The 25,513-nt window shown below is 48.9% G+C and overlaps 2 protein-coding genes across 2 annotated transcripts; both read left to right on the forward strand.

Annotated features, from left to right (window-relative positions):
- The first annotated feature begins 213 nt into the window (after positions 1 to 213).
- LOC120692181 (chromosome transmission fidelity protein 18 homolog) lies at positions 214 to 14,839 on the forward strand. Its single transcript, XM_039975424.1, has 24 exons — positions 214 to 515; positions 602 to 934; positions 1,034 to 1,095; positions 2,186 to 2,323; positions 2,426 to 2,677; positions 2,785 to 2,871; positions 3,376 to 3,477; positions 3,550 to 3,615; positions 3,758 to 3,865; positions 3,949 to 4,010; positions 4,095 to 4,139; positions 4,254 to 4,327; positions 4,662 to 4,729; positions 4,816 to 4,884; positions 11,574 to 11,671; positions 11,758 to 11,839; positions 11,963 to 12,041; positions 12,112 to 12,199; positions 12,266 to 12,419; positions 12,752 to 12,943; positions 13,027 to 13,086; positions 13,558 to 13,823; positions 13,925 to 14,030; positions 14,568 to 14,839. Exons 1-24 carry the CDS (start codon positions 329 to 331, stop codon positions 14,622 to 14,624), a joined length of 2,835 nt encoding a protein of 944 aa, XP_039831358.1. The 5' UTR covers positions 214 to 328; the 3' UTR covers positions 14,625 to 14,839.
- Positions 14,840 to 15,958: 1,119 nt separating this feature from the next.
- On the forward strand, positions 15,959 to 17,766 carry LOC120691621 (protein ENDOPLASMIC RETICULUM-ARRESTED PEN3-like). The gene has a single exon (XM_039974765.1). It carries the CDS (start codon positions 16,003 to 16,005, stop codon positions 17,428 to 17,430), a length of 1,428 nt encoding a protein of 475 aa, XP_039830699.1. The 5' UTR covers positions 15,959 to 16,002; the 3' UTR covers positions 17,431 to 17,766.
- The last annotated feature ends 7,747 nt before the right edge of the window (positions 17,767 to 25,513 follow it).

A 25,513-nucleotide genomic window follows, 5' to 3' on the forward strand; every position in this document is an offset into this window, starting at 1 on the left:
ATATTAGATGAATTTAATTTCAAAGCTTTATCTAGTGAGAAAAAGTTAAACGATTGTTGGTTAATGTTAAACAAAACAATTGATCAACAAAATAGAGCCCATTTATCCATGGGCTTGTCTCAGTCCACGGGCTTAAAAGTCATGTTGGGCTTATTCCCACCGCGTGGTCCGCCACAAAGGCACGCCAAAAAAAAAAAAAGTAGGCAGAAGGCGGCAACACCCAACTCCATTTCCCCCCACTTCCCGCCATCGACTCTACACATTTCCGCCGCCGCCAGGCTACCGCCGCCGCTCTGATACCTGCCACCGCGGCGTCGGCGAGTCGGCAATGGAGATGGACATGGAGATGCCAGATCCGGAGGAGCTTGAGTGGATGGAGAGCCACGGTCTCCTCCCGGAGGAAGAGGAGGACGTCTACTCCGATGACCCCGACGAGGGCTTCGTCCCGCCCCCCGGCGACTCGGACCAGCCGCGCGATTCCTCGCATCCGCCTGAGCCCGCCGCGCCACGCGCTAGTATGCAACACTCTCCCTCTCTGTACACCGCAACCCTAGCTCTCCATTGTTTCGATTATGACGGAATTTACCAAATGCATGTGAAGGTGAAGCTTCGGAAGGCGGGTTGAAGCGTCCTCCGCCTCCACCACCGCCGGAGCAGGAGGAAGAGGAGAGGAGCAAACGGAGGAACGTGGAACGGGAGGATGAGGAGGACGAGGACTGGCTGCGCTACTCGCCTCCTCCCGCCTCCGAAGTCGTCGTTGCCGAGAAGACAATCTCGCGGTTCGCATCGGAGATCCATGGGGACTGTGTGCCCGTCACTGCGCCCAACGGGGAGAGGGTTTATGCCAAGCTTGCGATGGAGGGGTTGGCTGGCGGAGGAATTAGTGGAACGAGGCAAGGGGCAAACTTCTCCAACCCAAATCTCAGCCACAAGGGTTAGTTACTAAGTGATTTTTTTCTCTTGGGAATCAGGATGCAATTGACTTAGTTTGGTCGTGGCTCATTTTGTCTCCCTTTTTATTGCGCTTCTGCAGGCCTGCTTTCTGAATCCTTTCATTCACTAACAAGGCGTGCTGAGCAGGAGGCTTTAGCAAAGGTATATATGTAAATGGATATCGTTAGGAATAACCAATAGATGAGACTAATGTTTACAAGTCGACCGACTAATTGCGATTAGTCGACCTTATCGGTCCCTGGCGTCCGATAAGGGCAACCGACGCGATTTGTTCGATCAAAACTCTGGTCGTCCGATTAGTCGAAGACTAATCGCGATTAATCGTCCGACTTGGACATGGACGACTAGGTTCCGGGGCTGGCTGATTTGTGGGCTGATTTCCTGGGACATGGGCTGGTAGTATGGGCTTTTAGGGTTGGAACATGGAATTCTGGACAGTGCAGAAAACAACTCTCACAAGTAAGTCAGCAGCTAAACACTAATGTAGTCATATGCTTGATTTATTGTACAGACAATATAGTATATATAGGTGTATATATATAGTCGTATAGGTCCTGATATGCAGGACTATTATATGGACAACTAGGATCGACTAGTCTCGACTAATCGGTCTGGTCGACGACTAATCGCGATTAGTCACCTAGTCGGTCCCATGGCGACTAGGTTCGACTAGACGATTTGTAAACATTGACACTAAATGGTCGATCTTAACACTATTTAATTATGACTACACGCAGAGCATAATTAATATGTAAAATGAGCACTAAGAATCAAATTGTGCTTATCTGTGTAGTTGCTGGAAAATGTAGGGGGTGGATATTGTCGATTGGTACTAGAAAGTGGTAATCACTTATGTTACTTTTCCTTTTTGGTTCAGCCCAGAACAGGGATATATATATATGTCTTTGTTCCTTTTAGATTTTACAGTGGAAATTTGCCACAATAATCTCATAAGTCACATAATAATTCCCATTTTTGTTTCTTCTCAATAAACAATTCCTGTATTTTCTGTTTTATGGAGTGATCTAAAAGACAGTGTTTATTTTAAGTTTCAGCTTCAGTACTCAGTACTTCAATGCCCATAGGGAGTCTACTGTATACAACATACACTGACTACTACTCAGAAAGGGCTTGGCTGACCAGTTTTGCATTTGATGATATGTCATGTGATCAATATATTATACTACGTCAACTGAAAGTACCTCACTCACTTTTGATGATGTCTATAAAGGCCTTGCAGGAAAGCACAGATTCAGTAGATCGTGAGGCTTGTTCAGTGACTCCACTAGTCACAGAAAAACTTTGGGTGGAAAAGTACGCACCAAATTCTTTCACAGAGCTGTTAAGTGACGAGCACACAAACAGGGAGGTAAATACTATTCCAAATTGCACCTTGCTACTTCAAAGACGTTAACCTTTATGATGATGCTTGATCAGTTTTACTTGACATGTGTATATGTGCCTTGTTCAGGTACTTCTGTGGCTAAAACAATGGGACTCCTGTGTTTTTGGGTCCCATATTCGAGCTACATGTGATGATGTTTTATCTGCCTTGCGTCGGCACTCTTCTACCATCCAAAAGAATGCAAATAACAAAAATTTCTTCTCCAAGACTAAGGGAGGTCCTGTTGACATGCCCCTGAATGCACCCAGTAGCAACCCAGAAGGTTTGGGTGGCTCCTTCAGCAAAAGGTCACCAGTAGACAGCACACCAGAGCAAAAGGTGGGGGTTAGCACAACTGTGTTGTGACCAAAAGCTTTCTATAAAAGATTTTGCTGGTTTGTCATGCTGGTTCCCTACTGTAACTGAATACCTTCCTGATGTTGCAGGTGTTGCTACTCTGTGGTCCACCTGGTCTTGGAAAAACAACACTTGCTCATGTTGCAGCCAGACATTGTGGCTACCATGTTGTTGAGGTCTGTGTTATGATCATACAATACTAGCTGTGGGTTTGTTGTTTAATGTGATGATACAAAACTAATAAAGATTTGTGTGCTATCTGATTAGTGCCACATATATCTGTTCTTTTCCTTCCAAAGCCCCCTGTGTCAGTTTTGTAACGTTTCAAGGCATGACTATATCTCAACGCTTAAGATTTTGATATATAACACACTGGCAACTATATTTTTAATGCTGAAACTGTATTGATCCTCCTTTTAATATCATTTATCTCAAACTTTTAGCACTGCCTCTTATTTTAAAAAAAATGCTCCAGTTGTTGGTTTGGCTAATTGGCCTGTCGAGCCCTCATGCTCCTCAGGAAGATAAATTTTCGCTGGTAACCATGTCCATTATAGTCTATGTACTAAATTCTGGTCTGTCAACATATCCACATGATTTTATCATGGATGCTTCATATATGCATTGCCATATTCTCAATTCAAGTTCTATATGTCGCTTATGTTCAGTGTTGAATGCAGATAAATGCTAGTGATGATCGTTCTGCTTCATCCATTGAAACGAAAATTCTTGATGTAGTTCAGATGAACTCAATCATGTCAGATTCCAAGCCCAAGTGTTTGGTGAGTTGAATAATGCTGCCTAAGTTGTCAAATTTCTTCCTCTATATTCTGTTGAATTTGTGTCCTGTTTAGGTAATCGATGAAATTGATGGAGCACTTGGTGATGGAAAAGGTGCAGTGGAGGTTATTCTGAAGATGGTAGTCCTCCCCTGACATTGTTATCTTATAGTTTGCTGCAGCTTTACTTTACTACCCCCCCCCCCCCCCCCACAACTTCTATGTCAGGTTTTCATCTAACCAAACAAGAGTGTGCATCAGATGGCTTGCTCTTCTCTTGTAGATCAACTCTGAAAAGAGTAATAATTCTGACAGAAGCACTAATGCTGAAGAAACTCAAGCCCGAAAGGCATCTAGAAAAAGTCACAGAACAGCAAAACTATTGAGGCCTGTAAGCATTGACATTGCACCCTTTTGGCTCCATTTTAGTGTCTTTAGAATCTATTGAATATACTGATTATACAATTTTCAAAGGTAATTTGTATATGCAACGACCTTTATGCTCCAGCCTTGAGACAACTGCGCCAAGTAGCGAAGTAATATTTTCCTTCTTTCATTATGTTTAGTACATTTGTAAATCATTAAAGGTGTTGCTTATGAGGACTGATTTATTTTCACAGGGTTCATGTGTTCGTACAGCCAACGATTAGTCGTGTGGTGAACAGGTGATGTGACTGCACTTATTCCTTTAGCTTCATCACATTAGTAACAAAACCTACCTTTCTAGCCATGCACTTTTATGACAAACCATTTGTTCATAAATCACTTTTCTTGTTTAGGCTCAAGTATATATGCAAAAGTGAAGGTTTCAAGACAAGTGCAATTGCTCTTTCTGCATTAGCAGAGTATACTGGTACGTTTCTGCTACACATTTTTATCTGTAACAACAGTGAAACATATGTTTGAAGTATTATTGTGTAATGAATCGGTAACATGCACGGTTCATTCTAGCTGTAACAGAACTATGATAAAGCTGTTCAGCCTAATTAATATAAACCTATCTTAATCTGCATTTCAATATTTGAACCTGGCTACTCTTTTTTTAACGAGCTGCTTCTCTTGCTTGTATTATGCACTTTCTAATACTTGGATGGATGAAAAGGAATTGCTATTATTTGCATGGAGAATCTTTGCTACCCCTGAGGGTGAATGGTTATTTTCATAGACTGAAAAATATTTCCCTGCAGAATGTGACATCCGTTCATGCTTAAACACACTTCAATTTTTGAACAAGAAAGGGGTGGCACTAAACATCGTAAGTGAACCGATTTAGTTAGCCATATGAAGATACTACTAGCAGATATGGTGTTCTTTCTCTAATGATATGTGTATATCGAGCAGTCATCATTTGATTCACAAGTAATCGGACAGAAGGATAAGTCAAAAAGCATCCTTGATGTTTGGAAACAGGTTTGATTTTTTCCTGTAACGCCTCTTCCGCAGTTCTCTTTTTAATTCTGCAGAACAGCGTGCCAATCATAACTAAAACCACTTATAAACCAATGCCATTGTGAGTAAGTCTATATATAGTTCATTTCGGCCTTATTAACAACTTTATGGACCTTACCTTTCTCCTGTAATCTATTATCTTATTATTTGGCAAACAAACGGAGCCTCCACGTTCGCTCTCAAGGCCTAGAAATTCCCACATTATCGGAGAAAATAAGAGAAATTAAAATTACCCACCACTGCCATTACGAAAAAATTAGCCTAAAATACCCTTGTGCCTAATTAAAAATCACCCACCAATGCCATTATGAAAAATTAAATATAAAATATCATTTAGCTATGTATCAGTTACAAATATATACTATTAATAAAAACTAAAGCTAACGACAATCAATCAAAATAAAACAAAAATAAGAATAATTATAGGTAGATCATATTTGAATTGTTTTAACCAACAATAATACATAATTTACGGTAATGAACAGTGTGATATATAGTAAAAATTAGTATAATCTCACGACATGCAAATTTTTGAATTTCAATACTAGCCGCGCAAATGCGCGGGCTATACGCCTAGTTCAATGTAATACAACATTTTAGAAGCTTTGCCTGGAGTAATATTGTCCTCCAATAGATGTCTTTTGGTTACTCCTGCTCTTTATTTTTCCTCGAACACATAGGAGAGCCTTGTATCTGTCACGGGCTAGGGATGGATTGGAATTGGTAGGAGGAACTTGACGTAGATTATATCCAAAGGTAGTGGCCGGTTTTGGCCCTGGACCTCGCCGGCGCGTAGGAGCTATGGCTGAAGCTCACGGCGCGCAGGAAGGCAGGGACCAAACTGAAACAAGATACAATCTACTCGACTCAACAAACTCCAGGTCACGGCTTATATCCTGCCGAGCCTGGTAACAAACTAACTCAAATAGATAATGACCAATAACTAATCCAAACCGACTAGGACTCTACTAACTAGACTTGTTGCGGCGCCTGTAGTGTAGTCCGACCATGACATCTCTCCCCCTCTGGAGAAGCAGCTCGTCCTCGAGCTGAAACTTCGGAAATATGCGTTGAAATTCCTCAAGCAGCACCCATGATGTTTCTGTTGATGGCGCCCCTTTCCATTGAACCAATACTTAACGCTGGCCCCTTGCTAGCCGGCTCCGCAGCACTTTCTCAGGCTCTGGCACCGCCCTACCATGCTGCAGCGGTGGCAAGGGTGGAATTGCTTCTGGAGGATCACCATGGAAAGGCTTGATCAAACCCACATGAAAGACATCATGAATCCTTGCACCAACTGGAAGAGCCAACTTGTATGCCACATCACCGATACAATCCAGTACTTGATAGGGGGCAAAGAAACGAGGTCCGAGCTTTCCACGACCACGAACGTTGAGAGAAGCTGCAGGCCGATGCAACAGGCGTAGCCAAACCCATTGCCCAGGCGAGAACTCCACTGGACGATGCCTACGGTCGTACACTGCCTTGTAATGTTGTTGGGCCTGCTCCAAGCGATCCCGAACTTCAGCCAGGAACTCGTCTCTGTCACGCATGGCTTGATCAACTGCCGGCAAGCGAGCATCACCATGCTCATAAGAACGGATGGTCGGCGGAGGACGACCATATACCACATGAAAAGGCGAAGTCTTCAGTGACTGCTGATAAGAGGAGTTGTAACAAAACTCAGCCTAGGGAAGCCACTCCACCCAATTGCGCGGCCTATCACCCGTCAAGCACCGCAGATACATGGATATGATCTTGTTGGCCGCCTCCGACTGTCCATCAGACTGACGATGGAATGCCGATGTGAACTGCAGCTTGACACCGAAGAGGCGAAATAGTTCACGCCAAAACGAACTAGTGAACACCGGATCACGGTCACTCACTATCGAGGTTGGGATGCATGTAGACGCACCACCTCCGAGAAGAAAGCTCGTGCCACAGACACTGCTGTATAAGGATGAGCCAAGGCGATGAAATGCGTTGCTTTGGAGAAGCGATCAATGACTGTCAAGATGACCGATTTTTCATGAATTTTGGGCAGTGCCTCAATGAAATCCATGGCCACGTCTGCCCAAACTGTTGAAGGAACCTCCAATGGCTGCAACAGACCTCCCGGTTGAAGGTGCTCACTCTTGTTACGCTGACATACATCACATGCGTGAATAAAATCTTGTAGTACCACACGATCATTGGGCACATGAAAGTCAGCCCGCAGCCGGTGTAGTGTCTTGTGCACCCCTTCATGCCCCACGCCATGGACAGACTCTATTATAGTAGGCAAAATACCGGATGACGGTGAGATATACACCCGTCCATTGAACAATATGAGGCCATCCACCACCTTCCATGGCGCTGATTTGACTCCTCTGATGGCGTCGCGCAGCTCTGAAAGAGCCGAGTCACCATTGATTTCTTGGCGAATCTGGTCGAGCACAGAGAAGGTGGGCATCGACAACGCGGCCACCCCTGCTGTGTGTTCCTCGCGCCTTGATAGAGCATCAGCAACCGTATTCAGCGAGCCCGGCTTGTATTCCACCACGAAGTCGAAGCCTAGTAGCTTACTAGCCCACTGATGCTGAGGGATTGTTGTCAGGCGTTGATCCAGGAGAAACTGTAGGCTCCGATGATCCGTGCGCACGATGAAGCGCCGGCCCCATAGATACGGCCTCCAATGGCGAACTGCCTGCCAATGTTATACAGTCGTCTAGTCGAACCTAGTCGCCATGGCACCGATAAGGCGACTAGTCGCGACTAGTCGTCGATCAGGTCGATTAGTCGACCCTAGTCGGTCCTAGTCGTCGCTATAGTCGTCCTATATATCCCATGACATATATGTACATGTATATGTACTTATATACTATATAGCAAGCAGGAACACCACAATGATAGTCAGTTTGGTGACACTTGTGAGATTTGATGTTTGAACTGTTCAGAACTCCATATTCTTGTCCCACACAGTACAGGCTAATGGCTAATGGCTAATGGTGCAAGTTATATAGTTAACCTAACCCTAATGGCTAATGGCTAATGGTGCAAGTTATATAGTTAACCTAACCCTAATGGCTAATGGCTAATGGCTAATTGAGCCTAGTACAGGCGGCGGGCTGGAGTGCTGGTATGCTGGACATCTTTTGGTTTTGGCCTGATCGTCCAAGTAACTAGTCGGACGACTAATCGCGATTAGGCGACGATTAGTCGGACGATCAGACATCTGATCGACAAAAGCTAGTCGTTTCACTTATCGAAGCCAGCAGAGCGATAAGGTCGACTAATCGCGATTAGTCGGACGACTGTATAACATGGCTGCCTGCACGAGGCCAATTAGCTCGCGCTCGTACGCCGCGAGTTTGGCGTGTCGCGGGGCGATTGGCTTGCTGAAGAAAGCCACTAGACCACCGCCTTGATGCAGTACCGCGCCGAAGCCCGATCCCGACGCGTCGCACTCGACGATGAAGTCGCGGTGGAAGGCCGGCAGCTGCAGGACGGGCGCCTCCATCAAGGCGTGTTGCAGCGTCCGGAACGCGCGTTCTGCCTCGTGGTTCCAGCGAAAACCCTCCTTCTTGAGCAGGGCCGTGAGCGGAGCGGCGATGGCGCCATAGTCGCGGATGAAGCGCCGATAGTAGCCCGCCAGTCTGAGGAAACCCCTAACGGCGCGGGCTGAGGAAGGGATCGGCCAGGACAGGATGGCCTCCACCTTCTGCCCATCCACCGCGACGCCGCCTTCCGAGATCACATGGCCGAGGTACGCCACTGATGGAAGCCCGAACGCGCACTTGGACTTCTTGAGGAAGAGCTGATGATCCTGCAGCATGTGAAACACCGTACGGACGCGGCGGAGGTGGTCCGACCACAATGAGCTGTAGATTAGGATATCATCGAAGAAAACGAGGACGAACCGGCGTAGGTATGGCAGTAGGATGTCGTTCATCATCGCTTGGAACATCGCAGGCGCGTTTGTGAGGCCGAACGACATCACCATGAACTCGAACAGACCCTGGTGCGTTCGGAACGCAGTCTTGTGGATGTCGTCGGGATGCATGAGCACTTGATGATACCCCGATCGCATGTCCAGCTTGGTGAAGAATCACGCCCCACGGAGCTCGTCCAGTAGCTCTTCCACCACCAGGATCGGGAATTTATCCTTGATCGTGGCGTCGTTGAGCGCCCGGTAGTCCACACAGAAGTGTCAGGAGCCGTCCCGCTTGCGGATCAGCTATGCCGGCGAGGAGAACGCTGATGTACTGTGCCTGATGATGCCCAAGCGCAGCATCTCGTCACATTGGCGCTCGAGCTCATCTTTCTGGGCGTGGGCGTAGCGGTAGGGGCGCACGGCGATGGCTCCTGCGCCTGGTTTGAGACGGATCCGATGGCAGAGATGGCGCTCCGGAGGAAGGCCCTGGGGCTCAGCAAAGAGGTGCTCGAACTCTTCAAGCAGGGCGTCGAGCAAGTCGCCGTCGTGACTCATGAGGGATGCGGACACCAGGCCAGGTGTCGTGGCGGCGCCCTTCCACGTGATGGATTTGCCGGCCCGTGTGAAGCACAGGGTGTGCCTCGCGAAGTCCCAAAGGATCGGCCCCAGAGTGCCCAACCACTGGACGCCAAGCACCATGTCGTAGTCACCCAAGGGGAGGGCGTATAGGTCGATGTCGAACGCCTCCCCGTCGATGTCGACGTGCTGAGCCGGAGCCTTGCTCGGGGACGCCACGCGATCGCCGTTGGCCACGGTGACCGAGAGATTTGGGCACGGCTGGAGTTGAACGCCCGCTCGTCGCGCCATGTCGATGTCCAGGAAATTATGGGACGAGCCCGAGTCGAGCAGGGCGACCCCCGTCACGCCGCCGACGGAGAAGGGCACCTTCATAGTCTGACAGCCATGCGCTCGGACACCGGAGATCGCGTGTAGAGATGCCGGGGGCGTCGTCGGTGGCTGAGATGGCGGCGGCCGCGGCGGGCTCCTCTGGTTCGTCGAACCCGATGATCTCGATGACGAAGAGTTTCTTGCATCGATGGCCCGCGACGAATTTCTCGTCGCAGTTGTAGCACAAACCCAACGCGCGACGCTGAGTCATCTCTACCGGCGAGAGACGTCGGCGTGGAAGGGTGGATGCGAGCGACGTGGTCCTGCCCGACCCCGTTGTTGCCGAAGATGCCGCGTCATGCGCTGTTGCCGATGAGGAGGCCTGTGGCGCTGTTGCCGATGAGGAGGCCTGCGGCGCTATTGCCGTGTGTGTGGTCGATGGTCGGAACGAGGAGCGCGAGCCCCTAGTCGGTCCTGGGTCGGTCGACGACAGATGCAAGCGCTGCTCGTAAGCCCTGGCGAGCATGATGGCGTCGTCGAGGGAGGCGGGGTGACGGAGCACGACATCCGTCTTGAGCGGGTTGACAAGGCCGGCTGTGTACATCTGGACTAGCTGGGACTCCGTCAGATCGGCGTCGCGAAGGCGAGGGCGAGCAATTTGTCGGTGTAGTCGTCCACGGTGCTGTCCCGACGGAGCAGCATAATCTCGCCGATGGGGCTGTCCGTCATGGGCGGCCCAAAACGCTGCTGCACGAGTTGTGCGAAGCGGCGCCACAACGGTGTTCCTGTCGTCAGCTCTAGGCGATAGAACCAGAGTTGGGCCGACCCGGTGAGATGCAGCGACGCGTACGGAACGCGCCTACGTTCTGGCGTGTTCTGGCACCGGAAGAACGTCTCACATCGGTTCAGCCAGGGCAGGGGGTCTTCTTTGCCGTCGAACGTCGGGAACTCGATGCGGGCGCGAGGGTGGAAGCGTGGATCGCCGTCGTCGTCCTCGGCGTCCCGGTGAGGAAGATGTGGCGTCTCACGGAACGGGAGGGAGCCTGGCGCTGACGCGGTTGCCCCTGCGGCATCGTCCGTGGGGTGATCGTTGTCACCACACTGCGCCTTCTCCAAGCGCGAGACGGCGAGGCTCAGGTCGGCGATCTGATTCGCGCCCTCGAACGCCGCGGCCTGGAGGGTGGTGACCTTGTCCGGCAAGCCGTCAAGTTGCTTGGCGAGCGAGATCAAGGGTTTGAGGGCGGCGGTCTGCGTTGCGAGCTCGGAGACCTTGGCGGCGAGGTCGGTGAGATTGGTGAGCATCTCGTCGACGGTCGTCTCCAGGGAATTCTTCTCGCCGTCGGCCGCCATGGACACGGAACCAGGGCAATCTGATACCAAGGTGTCACGGGCTAGGGATGGATTGGAATTGGTAGGAGGAACTTGACGTAGATTATATCCAAAGGTAGTGGCCGGTCTTGGCCCTGGACCTCGCCGGCACGCAGGAGCTATGGCTGAAGCTCACGGCGCGCAGGAAGGCAGGGACCAAACCGAAACAAGATACAATCTACTCGACTCAACAAACTCCAGGTCACGGCTTATATCCTGCCGAGCCTGGTAACAAACTAACTCAAATAGATAATGACCAATAACTAATCCAAACCGACTAGGACTCTACTAACTAGACTTGTTGCGGCGCCTGTAGTGTAGTCCGACCATGACAGTATCATTTCATTAAGAAGAAGAAAATGTTACTCCTGCTCTTATGTTAAATCAGGTCTTAGGACCTATGCTAGCAAAATTTCACCCAAAATCAGCACAAAATTTTGTTCTCATTTTTTTCATCTTATTAAGTTTAATTGTACCACAGGTTTTGCAAAAGAAAAAACTCAAGCGAGCTGGAAAGGCTGAAAGTCATTTCAGTAAAGACAAGGACACAGATTATCTCTTCACACTCGTATCTAACCGGTAAAAGTTTGTTCCGTCAGATTTTCTTACTTGGTTTCTTTGAGCTGGTATCACTTCTTTATTTACATGAAGTATTTCATTTGCAGTGGTGACTATGAGGTTACCATGGACGGGATCTACGAAAACTTCTTGAGACTATCATACCATGACCCGATGTTGCAAAAAACTGTGAGTATCTGTACAAGACATTGATTTTGGCTAATGATTTGAGGTGTTTGATTTGCGTGAAGCTTAATATTCTTCCTTTATGAATTCGTCTTCATACTTGTTATAATCTAAATTACCATACAGGTAAAATGTCTCGATATACTTGGAGTTTCAGATTCCTTGACACAATATGTTTACCGGACTCAGCAGATGCCCCTTCATGGTAGTATCAGAGTGTATATTCTATTCTTTGTATGGATATTTTACTAACAAAGCTGAACCACTCGTTTCAGCTTATCAACCTCCAATTGCCATCACCATAAGTCGTATGGTTGCTCAAGTTGAGAAGCCAAATATTGAATGGCCAAAAGCTTTGCAAAGGTAAGTCCTCCACGTATTCATATATTTTTCTGCCTGATCAGTGGGCTTAACATTTTGGCTTTTTAGGTCTCGAACATTGCTTTTAGAAAAGAAAGACATGCTGAAGACCTGGCAAAACCAAATGTCACCGGTTGTTTCAAGGCACATGTCAGTAGAATCATTCGTTCAAGACATTGCTTCCCCCTTCTTACATATTCTCTCTCCACTGAGTTTAAGACCTGTAAGTTGTCACTCAATGATCGTGTCAAACTTTACCTCGAAATTATTCTTCTGGTATACAGTATTTATTTGCTCAAACTTGTCAACAACTGAAAGTGAGTTTGCATGGTAATATATGTTTATAGTACTTTAAAGTACCATGAATGAAGCATGGAACTTGGAGCCAATATCTTAATATTTTTTTCTGAAATAATATCCACTAAGGATTTAAGGCCCTATGTTTCCATGTTGACCAGTATGAAACATATGTGTCCTAGATGGTATTGCAAGTTTGAATATAACCTATGTTTTCATCTCTTTACACGGTTTCTAACAGTGCAGGATTTTTTTCAGGTAGCCCTGAATTTGCTGTCAGAGAGAGAAAAGGATGAACTCGTGCAGCTAGTTGATACTATGGTTTCCTACTCAGTTACATATAGGAACACAAAGTTTGCCCCTCAAGAAAGGGCAAACATGTCTGTGGTGCCACATGATGTTCCTTCACTGTCTCTTTATCCTCCAATCAGTGATGTCATAAACTTTAAGGTCTGTTTAATTTTTTAGTCTTTATTCTCTGTTCTACACTTGTGCACTCATCTCACTGTATCTCACATAGCTTCTGATATCAGGGCTATCAATCAGAGCACATTGATCTGTCTCTGGCCATGAAACAGGTCTTGGTGCATGAGGTGAGCGACCCTTCTGATTTTTCTGTTATGTAAATTTATAATTTCATGTATTGCTAACACTTGATGCCAAACTTCTAAGTTCTGACTTAATTTAACTTTAACAACTAAATATCTATCCTTTTGTTTCTCTAAGATGACCATTTATTATTTTTAATCTTTCGGCAAATTATGTTGGCCTTTTATAAATACTCACTGAGGAAAGCACGTTGCATTGCCATATGACTGAGCTGCACCTTGAAAGCTTTCTCTTCATAGGTACTAACATAAATTTCGAACTATTCAGTAACTCCATATTTCCTCTTGAAACCTGTTTGCTTGGTTTTTTTTTTGGCGTAAGAAGCTGAAGCTAAATCGAAGCAAACAGGGCAATATGCATACTTGAGCACACGAGAAAGCTTTCGATGCGGGAAATTTGCTGTAGAACAAAGACAATTTGTTTTCATCCTTGTCAACGTAATATCTTTGATGCAGGTAGAGAAGCAGAAGATCATTAAATATAGTGCTGGCAAATTGTTGAACCAAGCTAGTGATGGAGATACCAGGAGCAAAGCTTTATCAGATATAAGAAAGAAAGCAGTAGCCGTTTCTATTGCTCCAGCATTACATTCTTCTAAGGATAGCGCCAAGCACAATTCGACTACACTTCAAATGCAACTAAACTCAGCCTCTAGCCTGAATGGTAAAGATCCTACACCTGCCAAAAAGCACTCCAACCGTGCAACAAATTTCTTTGAAAGGTAATTTAGCAATGCCCGCCATCACTCATTAGATGCCAACTTGCCATTTTGCATGACTGTTGATAATGGTAAAGTTTACCTATTTTCTTTGACGTAAACAGATTTAGGAAGCAAAGACCGGCAGATACAAAAACTCATATTGATGCGGGCCAGCAAAGAGCAACAATTCAGAGGGATTCACGCCCTCTGATCTTCAAATACAATGAGGTGTGTTCTCCACAGATCCTCTTGTGACCCTCTTGCACTGATATTTAGTTATCCTTTTGTTTCATATAATAAGCACAGGCACTAAAAGTCCTATGGAATTCGTTGTCCCTTATAATTAATTTTACTGGACGCGGGTGTCGCCTGAGGTCCAACATACAGATATGTATTTACTAATATATATTGACGTTGTTGATGGAACAATGCTTTTTAGAAGTTACTTTGTTTAAGCTCTTGGAATTAAGATACAAATTTGCTCAATGGAACTGAGGACATTGTAATGTAGAAATCAACATTTAATGCGAGGATCATATGTGGGACCTAATGCCAACGATACCTCCCAAATAGCACTGAGGAGAATGTTGATTCAATAATTTGATTTAGTTGCCGACATGTTTTTGTATGCTAATCCGTGCCTTGTGATTCCACTCCTTTGGCTTTGGGCTCAACTCTGGACTCATGTCACCAATTGCATGCCCCTTCGTAGTTTATTTCTTTTGCCAGTATCTCATAAGGTGATTGACTGATTGCAATGCGCAGGGTTTCACAAATGCGGTGAAGCGACCAGTGAGAGTTCGCGATCTTCTGCTCAGTTAGGCTCGTTTGGTCCCTGCCCTTGTCCTGTAAAGTCATCTTTTCTTTTCTTTTTTTTAATTATCCTCCCTGTATATTGATTGCACCAACTGTATCTAGTAGGATAGACTGAAACTATTGATGTATCAAACTAAAATTACACTTGTCTGTAATAGCACATGCACGTTTTTTTTCTATGATTTGGGAGACGAAGAAATCAAGAATGCCATCAGGATGTATTGTGTCTGGTGTCTCAACTGTCAAGCGCTTTCTGTTGGTTCCATGCCAAGATCAGTATGGTTTAAAGTAGGAGTATTCATTTTTAAAATAAAAGGCAGCAGGAATCATAAAAAGTTCATGAACATTGTTCCAAGAACTAGCGATCAACATGGCTCAAAAAAATTAGCGAACCAGCACCATAGATGTTCCATACTAGCTCAAAAAAGGGCTTCTATTCTTTTTCCAAAAAGAAACTATTTGTTTGATTGTAGCTGGTGCTGATTTGTTATGAGAGAACAGTACTGTTGGCTGGTAGCTGGTGGTTGATGCTGATTTAGTATGAGAACAGTACGGTTCGCTGGTTGGCTGACAAGGCAAACAAACACAGCGTAGTATTGCCCAGTGGCTGATGCTGATTTAGTATGAGAACAATACTGTTCGCTTCGCTGGTTGGCTGACACAGCGTAGTATTGCCCATAGTGGGCTTGTGGGTGGGACAGCATGATCCAAGGACTCGTCTGATATGGGCCGAGCTGACCTGGATCCATTCCGCAGTCTGAAGAAAAGTCGTCGCCCCGTCGGAAAGCGCAACAGCAACCAGCAGCAGTAGCCAGTAGCTGCCCGACGAGCCAATGATGGGCAGGGCTGGGCAAAAAAACCCGAGAACCAAGAACCGAACCGAAGTTACCGAGAACCGATACCGAAGGAACCGGAACCGAAGAAGTTCGGTTCCTGTTCGGTTCCATGATCTAAAGAACCGAAGTTCCTCGGGATATTCGGTTCTTGGGCTCGGTTCTCCCGAAAAACCGAAATTCAACCCATTGGGCTCAGTCTAAGGTTGCTGAGTTGTTGTAATGCGTACTGCTACTATGTGTTGTGGTGACTTGAAGTTAGTCATTTGAATTTGAGACAACAAAAACATCTATGTGTTGTACTATAATGCTTGCTGCTACTATAATGCTACCATTGCTTGTTTGAATTGAATGAGCTGTTTTTATACATCTTGAAACTTCGGTTCCTTCGGTAAGTACCGGAACCGAACCGAACTACCCGAAACCGAAGTTGCTCGGTTCCTACCTCTAAAAAGAACCGATCGATACCTATTATCTAAGAACCGAAGTTCCGAAGTTCTGTAGGAACCGAGTAACCGAACGGATCGGTTCCTCCCGAATGCCCAGCCCGGATGATGGGAACCGTCGCCGGCGGCGGCGGCAAGAGCAGCACAGTGAAGCAGCTCAACGTGGGGGGCAAACTCTTCTCGCTGGAGGCAAGCTCCCTTTCCCTCTCCCTCTCTCTCGATTCCCCTTCCCCCAACCCAACCTTCGTGGACCGCGACCCAACCCTCCTATCCGCCATCCTCGCCCCGTCCTCCGCCGCGCCCGCTTTCCCCGCACGCGTCCTCCTCGACGAGGCCCACTTCTACGGCCTCCACGCGCAGCTCCTCGCCGCGCTCTCTCCGCCGCCGCTCCGCGGCTTCTCCGTCTCCCTTGCCTCCACCCTCTGCCCCGCTTCCGAGCCGTACCCCACCGCCCTCGCGCCGCACCACGATGGGTCCCTCTGCCTCTCCCACGGCATCGGGGAAGTCACCTATTACTCCCCGGCGCTGGATCACCTCGCCACCTTCCGGACCCACCTCCACCGCATCACCTCCCTCCGGCAACTGCCCCCCAGCCTCGTCGTCCTCGGGTCCGCCTCCGCTCCAGGGCTACACGTGTACGACTTCCTCGAAGGCCGGCATGTCGCCTCCGTTCAGTGGTGCGATCCCACTGACACTCGCGTCAGCAAGGCGAAGGTAATCGCCATTGCTGCCGGTCCTCTAGCTGATGCAGCTGATAACAATTCACCCATCCTGGCAACATTTGAGAGCCCTCACCGGGAGAACTGCATCGTGGTGGTCGACCCTGTAACTCTGAAGCCCACACAGGAGATTGGCCGGCAAAGTGGCAGTGCAGCAAAGTCATCGACACCAGATCGAGTGGTGCATCTGCCGGCACTTGGGCTGGTGTTTGCATCATTTGTGAGTTCCGGGGCATTTGGCTATTCTGGTTACATGAGGCTGTGGGATATTCGGTCCGGGAATGTGGTGTGGGAGACGAGCGAGCCAGGGGGAGCTGGAAGAAGCAGTAGGTTTGGTGATCCATTTGCAGATGCAGATGTTGATGTCAAGCAGCAGGCAATATACAAGGTTTGCTCAAAGTCAGGAGATGTAGCAGTGGCAGACCTGAGATGCCTTGGTAACGACCCTTGGGTTTATATGTCATCAGGACCAAGAGGGAGCGGAGGAGGCTATGGAAGTGTTCTGCATTGCCACCAGTCTCAAGTGTTTGTCAGCCGGAAGGATGGATTGGAGGCTTGGTCCCGATTGGAAGAACAACGCCATAACACAGGTGACTTGGCAGAGCAACCAGGAACAAAGGAAAGTCCCAAAAGTGAAGGAATTGATGAAAGATCTTATAGGAGTTGCTATGTGGACACTGAAGAGGATGCTAAACGTGGGATGATACAGATGATGGAAGGGGGTGGAGATCGCCTGTTTGTGACAAGAGTAGAGATGCAAGGTGTGGAAGTGTGGGAGACTTCCCACCTTGCTGGTGCTATTCCTCTCTCATAGCAGTCTCCCCTTGTGGACATGGAGTGACCATTCAGTAAGTCTACCAAGATATTAAAAGTGCATTGACATGATGGCATTCTCGTTCTTGGTTCATGTCTTCATGCACAATTCGGTACTGAAATATGGGTCTTGTGTAGTCTGCCTTGCACGATATTATGTATCAATGTATAGTCACATGTCTTGCTTCTGGCTTCTGCAGATGCATTTCATTTTCACCTGATGTAGAACTATTTTCTTAATCTCTTAGCACCAAAGTCTTAGCTACAGTGTCATTTGTCAAAAAGCATCCTTGATTCAGTGGAATTGTTTACATATCATCTAACTTTTACCCTGCCACAGCATCCTGAGCTGAGAGCACTATGCCAACCTGTTATTCTTATCATGTCAAATGCATTAGAATGATTTATTTTTTACATTGAAAGTAACCTCTTGCTATCCTCACCATTAGAAGCTAAGGTTAGGAGTAGGACGTATGGAATTATGAGTAAAGTAATCATCGAGACAGTTGATAACACAGAATTCAAATAATTAATAGGAATATCAGTAATCCTTTGGGCATGATCATATATATAGTATCGGTGCAGACTGGTAGAAATATTACTCCTGCCGGATGATTTATCTTTTACTCTTACAAATCAGATAAATTTATTCCTGTTGTAGTATAGATTTTGATGAAACTGTTGCAACCCTGTTTGGCAGTATTGGCACAACTCCTAGTTCCAAGCTTCACCCTTGTTCTGAAGTGTGTATGCTAGAATCAAGAAACTTACGACTCTATTTTTTCCCCCTTTTTTGCCTAGAATCATATGAAAACAGTTCAACCAAACAACTTGTGTACCCAGTTACCCACAGCTTCAGCTCCGCAAATTTCTGAAAAATAAATCTAGTGTAGGAGAGAATAATGGATGTATTCCTCCAAACCCTAGAAGGGTGGGATATATAGTTCCTATACATGGGCCTCTAGATGAGTCTCTATACATGGGCTCACATATACACCAACACCCCCCCGCATTCTGAACTACCGGCGCAGCGGTGTTCAAGACTGGACAACAAGAAAGGCAACATCCCCCCGCAGTCTGAACTACCGTTGCAACGGTGTTCAAGACTGGACAAGAAGAAAGTACAAAGGGCAAATACCCCCCGCAGCCACAACTAGCCACCTGCTACGTTGAGGCTGGAGCGAAACTCCGGGAAGGTCGAGGAGGGTAGTCCCTTGGTGAAGATGTCAGCAAACTAGGAGGTGGTCGGGACATGGAGTATCCAAACATCGCCGATTGCAACCTTGTCGTGCACGAAGTGCAAGTTAATCTCTACGTGCTTCGTCCGCTGATGCTGGACGGGGTTGGTGGAGAGATACACGGCGCTGACGTTGTCGCAGTAGACGAGCGTGCTCTTGGCGAGCGGGTTGTGGAGCTCCGCCAAGAGCTGTCGTAGCCAGGACGCCTCCGCCACGCCGTTAGCGACAGCCCGGTACTCCGCCTCAGCACTGGAGCGGGAGACAACCGGCTGCCGCTTAGACGACCAGGAGACCAGGTTGCCGCCCAGGAAGACGGCGTAGCCGGAAGTGGAGCGACGAGTGTCCGGGCAGCCAGCCCAGTCAGCGTCGGTGTAGACCACCAGCTCAGCAGAGGACGAGCGGTGAAGCACCAGGCCGAGGTCCACAGTGCCACAGACGTAGCGGAGGAGACGCTTCAGCGCAGCAAAGTGTGACTCCCGGGGATCATGCATATGAAGACAGACCTGCTGAACAGCGTAGGTGAGGCCCGGCCTGGTGAAGGTGAGGCCCGGCCTGGTGAAGGTGAGGTACTGCAAAGCGCCAGCCAGACTCCGGTAGGCAGTAGGATCAGCCACCGGATCACCCAGATCAGCAGACAACGCTCCAACCGGGAACGGTGCCGGTGTACCGGGAAAACCTGCAGGGAAAGGACAGACAGGAAAAGGTGGCTGAACCACCGGATCAGTCGGAAACAGAGACTCCAGCTCGAGGTTAGGAGAAGGTGTGGAGGAGGTGGATTAGGGGAAATCAGACTCGTCAAAGACGACGTGTCGGGAGATCAGGACGCGGCGAGAGGTGAGGTCAAAGCATCGGTACCCCTTGTGGTCAGGGGAGTAACCAAGGAACACACAACGAGTCGTGCGGGGCGCCAGTTTGTGAGGAGCAGTGGCGGAGGTGTTAGGGTAACACGCACACCCGAAGACCCGAAGGTGGTCGTAGCGAGGAGGGGGTACCGAAAAGAGCGTGGTGTGGAGTGGGAGCAGGAGAAGCAGTGGACGGAAGACGGTTGAGCAAGTAGGTGGCGGTGTGGAGGCTCTCAGTCCAGAAGCGCGGGGGCAGAGAGGCCTGGATCAGAAGGGTGCGCACGACGTCGTTCATCGTGCGAATCATCCGCTCAGTCTTGCCGTTCTGAGGAGAGGTATACGGACAAGACATAGGCAGCTGAACACCCCGAGAGAGGAAGAAGGAACGGGAGGTGGAGTTGTCGAACTCCCGCCCGTTGTCACACTGGACGGCCTTAACGGTGAGGCCGAACTGAGTGGACACTCAGGCAAAGAAGTGGAGGAGGGTGAGGAAGGTATCGGACTTGGCGCGCAAAGGAAACGTCCAAGAGTAGTGCGAGAAATCATCGACCACCACCAGATAGTACTTATAGCCAGAAAAGCTAAGAACAGGAGAGGTCCACAGGTCACAGTGAACAAAATCAAATGCATGCGTCTCATGCGAAGAAGAAGAAGAAAAGGGAGCCGAACATGACGACCGAGCTGGCACGCATGGCAGAGGGGCTCAGCAGGAGCCCTAGTACCAGGAACATCGGTATTACGACTGAGCTGAGTCAGAACGTCGCATCCAGGGTGACCAAGACGGCGGTGCCAGGTGGTGGAAGACGGCGTCGCGGCAAGAGCAGCAGACCAAGACGGCCAGGGCGAAGAAGAAGGCGAGAGTGGTGCAGCGGAAGAAGGAAGTCGAAGTGTGTAAAGGGGCCCCGTGCTGTCACACCGGAGTAGCGAACGCCGGGAGGCCGAATCCTTTACAGTGAGGCCAGAAGAATCAAACTCGATGGAACAAGAATTGTCTGCTGTAAACTGACAAATGGAAATAAGGTTATGAACCATCTGCAGAGCAACAAGGACATTAGGAAGACGAAAGGAGCCAGGAGCAGAACCCACGGCGGTGACAGGAAGGCAAGACCCGTCACCAACCATGACGGAAGAAGGACAAGAGGGGTGTGGGGGTCGGACAGAAGAGAGGATACCGGCATGTGGGGTGGTGTGGAAGGAGGCACCCGAGTCGGCGATCCACTCGGTGCTGACCGGTGGTGTCCGCCCCATGGCGCTGAAGGACTGCGCTAGTGCGGCCTGGTCCCACCCCCAGGCCAGGTCGGCTGCTGGCTGGGTGAGCGGGCCGGGTCTAGGACGACGCGAACAGGGGAGCAGCAGCGGCAAGCATGGCCGCCGGCTGGGGCTGAGGACGAGGGGCCCCCTGACCCTGAAACGGCCACATCGGGATGCGCCTGGGCCATGGGGCGCTGAAGGATGGCCAGGGCGTACCTTCAGGGCCAGGAGCAGGAGTGGGAGCCGTAGTCGGGTTCGAAGTGCCCCGAGCACCACCACCACGTCCCCTCCGCCGACGATGCCCTCGGCCTCCCCCACCCCCGGTCTGGCCGGTGAGAGGAGCACCAGGGAGGGGGTCGGGCGGGTCGATCCGGAGTCCAGATCCAGAGGGCGGAGCCTGGTAGGAGGACGAAGCGCCGTGCTCGGTGAAGAAGACTACGGGCGGGACAAGGAAGTAGGGCTTTTCTGCGGCGACCTGACGAGTGAGAGCGTCGGCCGCGGAGCGCTCGCGCTCCTAAGCGAGGGCAGCCGCGCGGGCCCGCTCCTGAGCCGCCAAAGCCTCGGACTTGGCGGTGAGGAGGGCCGCGACGAGAGCGTCGTCGGCCGTAGCAGCTCCGGCGGCGATCGGCTGCCCGCGGAAGGCGGTGGCGGCGAACGGCGCGTCCGCAGGGGGCATACTGAACGCAGGCACGGGCGCCGCAGGCGCGGGCACAGGCACCATAGGCGCGTGCAGGATCGCGGGCGCGGGCATCGCGAGCAGAGGCACCGCGGGCGCAGGCCGTCGCGCCCGCCGCGTAGGACGCCGGGTTACACCGTTTTAAGTGCACAGTAACTTGATTAAGTATTAAGATGATGGTTAGTGCATTTAAGCCGATTTAATTTGGACGGTGCTGCTACAGCTGGCATCAGAGCTCTAAATTGCACTGGGGTGATTACTGACGTGCTTAATTACGTTAAGTAACTCTTACCTTGCAACGATGTCGGGGTTTTCGAAAAGTTGACGCTATATGCGCTAAGAAATAGGATAGATAGTTCGTATGCCCTAAATATGTTACATAAGTTAGGTGGCATCTAAGTATCTATTTTATTCCAGCACTTTCAGCTTTTACTTTTTTGTTAAACCTTACTTCGGTAACGACGCACCTACGCTAAGGTAAGCATTCTTGGTAGTCCTTTAGAATAGCCCACGTGTTCATATGTGCGCGGGTCCCGTATGATGAGCATACGAGGAGGTGATAAGGCTCAATTCAAACGAGCCTGTCGCTATCTGCCGCCTGATATGGAGTGCGGATTTCCTACCATGTGATTGTGATCACGGCCATTTCGTAAGGCAATGTTACGAGATGTAAACCTGTCATGCGGTTGGCCATGACCGTGACCCTTGGGACACGTCTACCCTTGGATGTCCCGTAAGGCGAGTGTACGGGAAGTGAATACATTGTTATGACATATGCAGCGCTGCCCATTCAGCGTCGAATGTTTGGGTGCCATCTCTATAGTGGATGGTAATGTATGTGTGAATATGTGGGAAACTGCATATGCGTTACCCGTGAGGCGTAGGACACATGGGGGCCGTTCGTGAGTGCTGGCACGAAGGGTCCAGAAGTGGTTATATACTCTGTGTTCTTTTGCAGGAAACTAACCACGTTAAGCGCGTTATGAAATCCTTGGTCGTAGGAACGACTAGTCTATATATAGGGAGAGTACGTAAATGTGCCACCGATTGTCCTCGTATATCATATTTGGTACTTGTTTGGGTGAGAAACGCTAGAACGTGCATGCATCTTGCATCTTGCATACCCGAGTTGTTGATTGCTTTGTTGCTTGCAGTTGCGCTTCATAAAAATTTATTTGGACCGCTATGTTTTTACTATGCGTTCTTCAAAAATTTATTTATGTTGCGTTGCCAAGTTTAAATCTGTTTCTTTTGAAAATTGTGGCTTACGTTAGCGCTATGTGTTCTTACAGATGGCTAGCTTCACGCACGTGATCGTGGACGCTGAGGGTTGGGCGCACTCCAATGCCCTCAACACCGGCCACTTTCCTCGTCTGCTGTGGCAGATGCTCAGGGCGTTTGACTACACTGAGCCCCCACAGTACTCAGGACATGAGTCTAGCTTGCTGGGCACCGAGCGCTGTCAGATGATCGTGAAGATTCCTGCGTGCCCCACTCGCTTGGAATGGGACTCGTGGCAGCTCAATGTCTATGGTAGGAAGCTGGCAGACTCCTGGGAGATTGCTGCTAGGAAGGCCATTGAGGAGTTCTCGGAGAAGCATAATGCAGAGGTGATAGATACTCCCTACAGTGTGTTTCCTTTGAAGGATGAGACCACTCAGGCCTATGTAGATCGGGTGAACCGCAACATGAACTACATGATGCCCGATTACAACGTCAGGACAACCCTCTCGTTCAGCTGCTCCTCAGCTTTGGTCAACATGTATGAGCAGCTTCGCGAGGAAAATGCGATATGCAGGAGCAAGGCTCGAGAGGCTCACCTCCATGAGCAGCACATGATTGGTACCCAAGATAAGATCAAGACCCTGAAGGCCAAGTCCAGAGCGAGAAAGATAAGGATTCAGGAGTTGCAGGAGGAGTTGGAGAACATGACTCAGATGGTGCAGCATCTTGAGGGGCAGTTTCAGCAGGCCCATGAGTTGATTGAGGACGTCCAGGCTCAAGTGCAGGCAGTAGCAGACATGGAGGCTGAGGCAGCCGAGGAGGAGCCAGAAGAAGAGGAAGAAGAAGAAGACCCTGAGGAGATCGAGGGAGTGTCTGGAGTCGAGTCGGGACCTGGGACTCCGTGAGAACGTAGCTGGATAGTGTCGATTCTTCCCTTGCAGTGTAGCCTAACCGTAGGATAGTTGGGTAGGATGACCAACATAGTGCTCTAGGCTAACCTTGGGTTGAGAATTCTTTTGTGGCTCGGTAGTTCGAGTCATGTAGGATAACCCTTCGCTAGTGTGGTGTGTAGCCGGGTCGTGTAAGACCCCTCTTTTCGTAGTGGTGTGTTGTCGGGTTGTTTGTGAACCCTTCTCTAATGTTAGTTTGTTTTTCGCAGCAGAGTTGTAGTAATGTAATGAACCTTGAACCAGCTCAAACAGCGTGGCTGCATAATGTAAATTGCCTCTGTTAATGATCTTCCTGGTTGCTGCTTTGGTTCATTAATGTCGGTAGTGTGAAATTTCACCTATGAGCTGTGTTTTGGTCGTCTTCGAATCTGAAATCTTGTTGACTGATGTTTAGTATGGCATAGGTTAGCGCTACTCTGGATGGAACTTGTTGAGTTGAGGCGGTTTCAACTGAAGCAAGTTAGTTTATCTTCCCTTGGTGAACCATATCGCGAGGGGAAGGATTCATGCCGTGTGTTCATATTATATATGCACATTCTTTATTTGCATGAATTAGTCCTGATAGCGAAATGGCTAACCAGGGAAATGATTATTTTTGCAGATGGGTGATAATCATGACAATGAGGATCACGAAGCATTGCCTCAACCACCTCCCTCTTTGGCTCAAGCTGTTGCGGCTCTTATCGCGAACCGCAACGAGCAGACTGAGTTGATAAGGCAACTGGTGCAAGCCCAAACAAATGTTGGCAGAGGTCGACACGCTCCCCTGCCACCACCAGCAGAAACTGACTATGTCGGTTTTCTGGCCACCCAGCCTCCTCTGTTCCATAAGGCCGATGATCCCCTTGAGGCTGATGCTTGGATTCACACCATTGAGGATAAGTTCAGCATCCTCAATTGCGCAGAAATGGACAAAGCCGCCTTTGCAGCACAACAGCTGAGAGGACCTGCAAAAATATGGTGGGTCAATCACAAGGCTCTACTTCCCGCCAATACGCATCTCACCTGGGATGAGTTTGTGGCAGCTTTTAAAGCCCACCATATTCCTACGAGTTTGATGAGGAGAAAGATAGCAGAGTTCCTAGCCCTGAAGCAGGGGAACAACACCGTGCTCCAATACGCTCAAACCTTTAATCAGTTATCCCAGTATGGCGGTTTTCATGTGGATACTGATGAGAAGAAACATGATTGCTTCAGAAGGGGACTTAGCACAAAGTTTCAGGACAAGCTAGCTCTCACCACATGCAACAACTTTACTGAGCTAGTTAATAAAGCTATTACTCAGGAAGATGCCACACTAGCGCACAAAGCTGACAAGAAGAGAAAGGCACCTGCTGGATCCTCCAGCAATGCCCCCCTAGAGGTACAGGTTGGTTCAGACAGGGAATTAGCAGGCTTCAAACCATCCTCCACAGCAGGGTCGTTGGGTCGCTAGACCACCACAGCAACAACAGCAATGGGCACCCCGTTTCCCGACACAGCAGCAGAGACCTCTAATGCTACAAGCTCCACGCCCCATCAACTATCCCTGTTACAATTGTGGTAATCTGGGGCACTTTGCATGTGATTGCCGTCTGCCACCTCGGCAGAATAATTACAAGACTCCTGCACTGAGTCAAGGTTCCAGCCAGAAGAACCAGAAAAAGAAGGAAGATTGTACCTGCCAAGACTGGTCGCGTGAACTACACCGCTCTGGAGGAAGTTCCGGAGGGCACCCAAGTGATGGCGGGTATGTTCTCCGTTAATCACTGCCCTGTTACTGTGTTATTTGATTCGGGAGCATCTCATACCTTTATCAGTGAAGCATGTGTGGCACTACCTCACTTACAAGTAACATGCCTAGAGAGACCCTACATTATTCAGACACCGGGCACCCGGTTAAATGCTGGCCAAGTAGTTCGAA

This window comes from Panicum virgatum, chromosome 9N (assembly GCF_016808335.1).
Source record: "Panicum virgatum strain AP13 chromosome 9N, P.virgatum_v5, whole genome shotgun sequence".
NCBI classification, from domain to species: Eukaryota; Viridiplantae; Streptophyta; class Magnoliopsida; order Poales; family Poaceae; genus Panicum; species Panicum virgatum.

Excerpts from the sequence above, each read along its gene's own strand:
- LOC120692181 (XM_039975424.1), top strand. The coding sequence starts at position 329 with ATGGAGATGGACATGGAGATGCCAGATCCGGAGGAGCTTGAGTGGATG. Across the intron at positions 935-1,033 it reads CCCAAATCTCAGCCACAAGG|GCCTGCTTTCTGAATCCTTT; the intron begins GTTAGTTACTAA and ends GCGCTTCTGCAG. Across the intron at positions 13,824-13,924 it reads GCAACAAATTTCTTTGAAAG|ATTTAGGAAGCAAAGACCGG; the intron begins GTAATTTAGCAA and ends TGACGTAAACAG.
- LOC120691621 (XM_039974765.1), top strand. The coding sequence starts at position 16,003 with ATGATGGGAACCGTCGCCGGCGGCGGCGGCAAGAGCAGCACAGTGAAG.